This window comes from Humulus lupulus, chromosome 9 (assembly GCF_963169125.1).
Source record: "Humulus lupulus chromosome 9, drHumLupu1.1, whole genome shotgun sequence".
NCBI lineage: Eukaryota > Viridiplantae > Streptophyta > Magnoliopsida > Rosales > Cannabaceae > Humulus > Humulus lupulus.
The window spans coordinates 55,978,043-55,985,455 of NC_084801.1; the positions used below are offsets into that span (position 1 = coordinate 55,978,043).

At 28.8% G+C, this 7,413-nt stretch overlaps 1 protein-coding gene across 1 annotated transcript; it reads left to right on the forward strand.

Moving 5' to 3' along the window:
• Positions 1-1,007: 1,007 nt before the first annotated feature.
• On the forward strand, positions 1,008-4,173 carry LOC133800853 (organelle RRM domain-containing protein 2, mitochondrial). Its single transcript, XM_062238937.1, has 4 exons — positions 1,008-1,487; positions 3,275-3,454; positions 3,592-3,660; positions 3,770-4,173. Exons 2-4 carry the CDS (start codon positions 3,355-3,357, stop codon positions 3,994-3,996), a joined length of 396 nt encoding a protein of 131 aa, XP_062094921.1. The 5' UTR covers positions 1,008-1,487; positions 3,275-3,354; the 3' UTR covers positions 3,997-4,173.
• Positions 4,174-7,413: the final 3,240 nt, after the last annotated feature.

A 7,413-nucleotide genomic window follows, 5' to 3' on the forward strand; every position in this document is an offset into this window, starting at 1 on the left:
TTTTTATTTATAAAACTTATTAATTATTCTTATTAAATTTATATTATTGTCATATAAATTTCAAATAAATATCTTATTTTAACTTAATAATTTATTTATTTTTGTTTAAGTTTATGTTTGTTCTAGTTTTTGAATTTGAGAGTCACAACATGAGATTATATATTATATATTTAATGTAATATTAAATATTATATGTGGATTTTAAATTTAAGTTTCTTGCTAGATTTAAAAAAAAAATTGTTGCTAATTAACAGTAGATTATATTATATGTTTAATATCATATTATTCTAATGAGTAAGTTTAAGTTTAATTAAATTTTATTTAAGTTATAAAACGTATGATTTTGTTATTTTTAAATAATTATTATTGTAAAATATCTTATTTTAATTTGTTTAATTATTTATTATTTTTAAATAATTATCATTGTAAAGTATCTCAAAAATATCATATTTTAATTTGTTTAATTATTTATTATTTTTAAATAATTATCATTATAAAATATCTCAAAAATATTCTATTTTAATTTATTAATTATTATTTTTATTTTATTTAAGTTTAAGTGTTTACAAACTACCGTTAAATATAACAATATTATTTTAAATGTAAGAATATTCTATTAAATTTAACATTAAAAAAATAAAAAACTGTTAAAACAAAAAAATTTCTTTATCTACGCACTTATTATATATTATTATATAGAAGAGATATAGATAGATTTGATATTGCCTTATATATGGGATTTTTTGAAAAGTAACCAGTTTTATATTTTGTTGCCTATAAATAACCACATATATATATATATATTTTTTTTTTTGGAGAAAGAGTGACTAAAATATATTAGTTTACATTTTTTTTAAGCTTGCGGTTTAATTAATAATTTTAAAAATTTGAATATAAATAGAACGGAATAATTAAATCCCTATACTAAATGTAATTTCTTCGTAATTTATAGCCTTTATAATGAATTATTTATTAGAAAAAAAAAACTAAAGTCTACCCAAATTTTTAGGGCTTTCCTATTATATGATCACACGTTCATATTAACCGCCTCCTTATCAGAACCACCCTTGCTCCGGAGCCTCTCTATCCCTTCACCTCCCTCACTCTGCCACTCTCTCTTTATCGCGGTTTCCCTCACTCTTTCCGGCTCATTTGCGACGTTTCCGTCACAGAGCCACCCTTCGTATCTTGCCGTCTTCCTCACTCCGCCACCTTTATTTCTCGCCATCTCCCCCACTCCGCCGATCTCTCTATATCGTCGTCTCTCCACTCTTTTCGTGCCACCCTCTCTATCGTGCGGGTTATGTTTTGGGTATTGTGGAGAAGAAGGGTCTCCTGTGTACGACCTTAATTATTTGGGAAGAGAGCGTGGGGTGGGCTGTGGAGAGAAAAATATGCGTACTGAAAGGAAAGCGAACAGTGGGTTTCTTCTCTTTTTCAATATTGGAGAAGAAGTTGTCGATATTCCATAGCCCAGAAACATTAAGGTGCTTTAATATCTTCTTATTTTTCATACCTTTTCATCTATTGATTCAAATATATGGTGTATATGTTGGGATACATAGTATAGAATAGTACTGTATAGTATGCATACAGCAGTAGTCAAGTTACATTATTTAAATAATCGATTTCATTACCCATTTTGCTATGATACATTTTTGTTTACTCCAACTTTCACGGGGAAATAACTTTTTTGTTCTGAAAAGCCGGGTTCTACAAAGTTTAAAGCATCATATTATTATTATTATTCTGAAATTTATCTTTTTGCTTTCTTTTATTTTATTTTATGAAAGTGTTTTCAAATTTCAAGTGATTTTTTTTTCCCAAAAAATATTAAATTCAATTATGCTTATGTACTTGCTACCAAAAAAAAATTATGCTTATGTACTGATCTAATATTTTTATGCTATAACCATTGTAAAAGCAATAAAACTAACTTTTGGATTGTTCCTTTAAATCTTTAGAGATGAAATCACACTATATTACTTGAACACACCTAAGAAAAATAGATCACAAGAAGAAGTTCAAGTTTTCTGAATTGATGACCATGAATCTTTTTTTTTGTAAAAGTATAGTGGAATCCCAAACCTTTTGAATGTTTGCAATCTTCACAATTGCTGCAGTTACAATTGCATCTCTTCAAGAGTGCTGTTAGTATTTGACAAGTTATGTTAAGACTAACAGTTTATTTTGAAAAAAACTGTTTGCCACAACAAAAACTGCTTGTTAAATAGCCATTTATTTTATAGGCAAGTTTTTTTTAATTAGAAATTTAGAATGTAGTACTGAGCTTAGATTTTCTTGTATGTGAAAATGAAATCATGGTCAACATTCTCTATAGAAAAAAAACAATGAAGTTGCTTTTTGGTATAGTTGATTTCCCAAAAAAAAAAAAAAATAGTGTATCTACTTGTCCTCAAACCTGTTATTGAATCACAGTAGGTAATGCTAAAATTTCACATGTTGGAGTTTAACTAAGATTGTTACAGCGAGGAGACCTTACACTGCAGTTCACCCACAAGACAAAGTACACAAAACAATGGGGATGTCCCTCAAATTCATAAATTCGGGATTTTGTTTACATATATCTATAACAACGAGTATACAAGTTTGACCTACATAGTTATGTGGATTATATAAATATATATATTTATGTAATTGGAGCTTCAAACATCTTGTACATGCTATGATACTATTTAACACAAGAAAGAAAGTAGTCCTTGATCATAAGCAAGTCATAAGTGGAGCTTAGTGATAATTTGTGAATAATGTGTGTTCTTTAGTCAACATAACAGGAAAAAAGCACAAGATACCTATCTTTGAAACCAAGTCATGTTTATCATGAAACTAGTTATACCATGTTGAATAACATAAGTGATGTTAGGAGATTTTCATAATTTGTCTTTCAGCCAACATTGTAAGAAAAAAAATAGAAAATTTAACTATGTTTAAGAAACAAATGGCTCACAAATCACTAAGATTTCAGAAAAATATCACAAGGGTTTTAATTTAGAATTGGATCCGTTTTCATTCAAAATCTGGGAATAAATAATTCTATAACTCTGTTCCCCATTAATGTTCCCATTAATGTTACAGGGAATATAACAAATGGAAAAATAAAAGCTTTGGTATCACTATAATTAAAAGAAAAAGTCTCATTGTGGTTTATTTATTACTAAGTTGTACGTTGTGTTATTTGTTATTTTATTGATTTTTTATCAATTTTAAGCCCAAGGCAGTAAAATTGGACGTTAATGGAATTTAAAAATTGCAGGCCAAACAAAACACTAGAAGGTTCTACGAGAAGAACTTGTTAGAGAGGGTAATAGTACCATTAACACAAATTAAAGGAAAATGGCATTGTTGTCTAGCGTTCGACGCATTCTGGGATCATCTCAACTTGGTGCCATTCGTTACAGCTCGACTCTCACATCGCCAAAACTTTTCATCAGTGGTATGCTTCTTCAATACATGAAAGATGAGATTCTTTCCTTCTGTGTTAGTCTTTTAATCATATTTTCAGAATAAATATAGAACATGTGTTTTGTATTTCTATTCGAGTATATATAATTTGTCTGTCTACACATACAGGACTTTCAAGATTAACCACAGATGAAAAGCTTAAAGAAGCCTTTTCTCCGTTTGGTCAGATTGTTGATGGTAAATAACTGACCCAAAAACTGCAATTTGATCTGCTTATTATTGTTATCCTTTTGTTGACCTACTAGTACTGACATGGCTACCTTGATTATATAATATGGTGTCTCAGCCAAAGTTATAACTGATAGGGTCTCAGGGAGATCAAAGGGATTTGGTTTCATAACGTATACCAGTATTGAAGAAGCTGAGAATGCAAAGCAAGGAATGAACGCCAAGTTCTTGGATGGATGGGTTATTTTCGTGGATCCAGCCAAACCCAAAGAGCCAAGACCTCCTCAACCTCAAACATCTGAAACTGGTTTCACATCCAATAAGACTGTTGGATGGTGTGGATGATCAATCATCGCATCTTCATTTTATATTTATTTTATTCACAATTGTTAATTCTATTATTATTTTTCTTGAATTCAAGAGTTTTTGTACTTTTTGAGGAAAAATAATTGAAGATAATTACCCATTGCAGAAAACTACTTTAAGCTGAATTATAAATTACCATTTTTATTTCCAATCGAATTGGATTGTCCCAACTCTTTTTGAACTTGGTGTGCCAATTCTTGAAGAAAAATAGATTTTATGAGTGATCATAGTGATTATAAATATATGCTAATTTTGAAAAATCTATTACCAGTTTTTGGATCAATCAAGAGCTAGAGTGCATAAATTTTAGCAATATATTTGAATATTTCTGTAGAAAAAATATTAATAACTTTATACATAAGAATACCCCTAGATGTCAGAATACCCCCATAAATTTTAATGCGATGATATTACATTATGTAGGTCGAATATTCTAATGATTGAATTACATAAACGGAAAAGGGACTCTAGAAGCAGATATCTAAGACACAGCAGCAACAATTGCCAGCACAACTGCATAATTAAAAAAAAAAATTAAATTCAACATATTCATGATATATAATAAATATTGAATTACTATTTTTAATTAATTAAATAATTTTTTTTTTTTTAAGTGTTACCAAACATTACCTATATTTCACAACGTAAACATTCTCCACTGCATTTGATAATAAATATGAGTAATACTAGCGACACTACAAATTTACATTAAAAAATCACTCTCAAATATTTTTTTTAAAAAGTAGTAAATAAAATAGAACTATTATGGGCTCGTTTGGTAACCCTTAAATAATTTTTTTTTATTAAATAATTAACACTTTGAGAACAATCACCGAAAACTTGTTCGGTAAGTTAATTTTATTTTTTATTGGGTTTATACTTTTTTGGACTCTCTGTTTTGTCTCATTACCTGTTTGGACCCTGTGTTTTGACAAATTACTTTTTGGACCCTATATTTTGTAAAATGGTTAAAATAGATCTCTAAACTCAATTTTGGTCAATGTTTTCTCAACTAAAATCACAAATAATTTACCAAACTAACAATTCAGAACAAAAATAAAATCATTTTGCTTAAAAACAGTGTTGTTATATTCAATTTTTTCTTCATCAAAATTGAGTTTAAGATTCTATTTTAACTATTTTATAAAACACAGGGTCCAAACAAGTAATGAGACAAAACGCAGGGCCCAAAAATGTATAAACCCTTTTATTTTTTTTAAATTTTAATTAAAATTTGTGAAATTTTGAAAACAAGATTTTTACACTTTTAATTTTTTTTTTAAAACCTATTTTTATTTCTGCTATCTCCTTCCCGTAGCTTTTGAGCTCCATGGTTATGTACCTCTTTGGGTTGAAAAATTGAAAGTTTGAAGGCTCTGCTCTCACTCTCTTTGGGATTAGATCATGATGATTGCAATTCTATATCTAACTGCTTTATCGACCTACTTTAGCTATGGTCTTCTCTTCTTCTTTGGCTAAATTAGGGATTTCTTTCGCAAAAACATCGATAGTTCCTTATGCCTTTGCTCCATGTATTGCGATAATAGTTGAACACCATGTCAAATTCAATGTTGTATTGATTTTGTGAAGCCTCCAAATGGATATTGTTTCATTGTATATCTTTTTTTGCAGGTCTACAGAGATCTGAGATGGGGAAGGTGCTATGAAAGCTATAGTGAAGACCATAGCATTGTTCAAGCAATGGCTGAGATTATTCCTGGTAAGGAGAACACTTTGTACTCACTTGATTCCCACTTTACCTACTTGTTATATTTGTCTATGGTATTGCCCCAATCGTACTTATATATATGCTATGCTACATATGTATATGTTGTTGTATGGCCTCTTTCTCCTAGGTAGACGTCCAAGGACCTAGACCAAGACAATATAGAAGAATCTTAATTTCTCTTTCTCTATCCCAAATAAATGGCCATCTGCTGCAACATTATTATTCTCTTTTTTTTGTATATAGTAGAGATACAACTACTGCAACATTTGTAATATATATAGTATTTATTAGTTGGTGTTCTTGTGTCTAAAGTTATGTTCTGTCTTTGTGTTAGTTGATGGTATTTCATACTATTAGAGAGCTTGTTTGTATGTTTATGCACTTTCGTTTGTGTTTTTTTTTACTAGTGTTGGTTTGTTGCAGTTTGTTTCGAGCTTTATTATTGTAGAGCTTTTTCTGTGGCTGTCCTTTTATTAGTTTGCTCTGTCAAGGCAGTATGGTGTTTTTTACTACTGCCTAGTGGTTATACTAGAGTGGCCTCTGTCAAGGCAGTATGGTGATTTTGCTACTACCTAGTAGTGGTTATACTAGAGTGGCATCTGGTATTTGTTTACCAATTGGTGTTGACTCTTAGTTATTATTGGACTCTGCAATTTGGTAGATATTTTGGAGCTTAAAAAGAAAGGTTTCTTCAAATATTTATTATCATATGGGAATATTTTGTATGTTTAATTGGGCTTTTAAAGCAATCAATATGTTTTGTGTGAATGTTTAAATGATATTGAAAATTAAGTCAAATGTTTGAATACAAAATAATAGTTGCCATCACATATAAGATCATGATAATATAAGATGGAATCTAGACTACAAGGGTACATAAAGATTGCTTGGTAGTAAAAAAAAAACATAGAAATGTTTGGTAAAATATTTGTTGTTAAATTTTTTAAACTCAAAAATAAAAATATATTTTTGTTTTATGTTTTTTGATTTTTATAAAATAAAAATACGTTTGGTAATCATTTTTATTTTTTCAAAATTAAAAAAAAAATGCTTTTGATAACTTTTATTTTTTGTTTAAAAAATAAAAAATAAAATACATGTTTTATTTTTATTTTCTAAACTAAAAAATAAAAATATTTTTTATGACCACTATTTATTATTTTAAAATAAAATTAAGAAAATTATAATAAAAAAAGATTATATTAATAATATCTAAGTAATCTCAAATTTCAAAATTTAATATCTATATAACACAAAATCAATAAAGTCTACGTAGTAAAATAAAAATATATGAATTGATAATTATCCAAATTTAAAGTAAATATTAAACGAATCATTACAATTAATTAATGTCCTTACTTAATCTCACTATCGTCGATTAGCGAGCCTTCAATACATCGAAACACCACTCAATGACATTTCTCAAGGAAGAGTGTCGATAATTGAAAAGCCCACCTGCCCCAGCATCATCTCCCATTATGGGCAGAAACAAATTCTCATGCTTCTTTTGTTCCTTATTTCTATTACAAAGTTTCAGTGTAGAAGCAGTTGCAACGGCATAAAAACGGGGCTTCTTTAAAGCAGCTCCACTTTCTCTTCCTCACAGTTTGCCTAGGCAGTTGAGCAACATCAGTGAACATGGTGGTCGAGGCAACATCAGTGAACAT

What these genes read in the sequence shown, in the direction of transcription:
- LOC133800853 (XM_062238937.1), top strand. Translation starts at nt 3,355, where the DNA reads ATGGCATTGTTGTCTAGCGTTCGACGCATTCTGGGATCATCTCAACTT. An exon ending in GCCAAAACTTTTCATCAGTG is followed by an intron (nt 3,455 to 3,591) that starts GTATGCTTCTTC and finishes CTACACATACAG; the next exon opens with GACTTTCAAGATTAACCACA. An exon ending in GTTTGGTCAGATTGTTGATG is followed by an intron (nt 3,661 to 3,769) that starts GTAAATAACTGA and finishes ATGGTGTCTCAG; the next exon opens with CCAAAGTTATAACTGATAGG.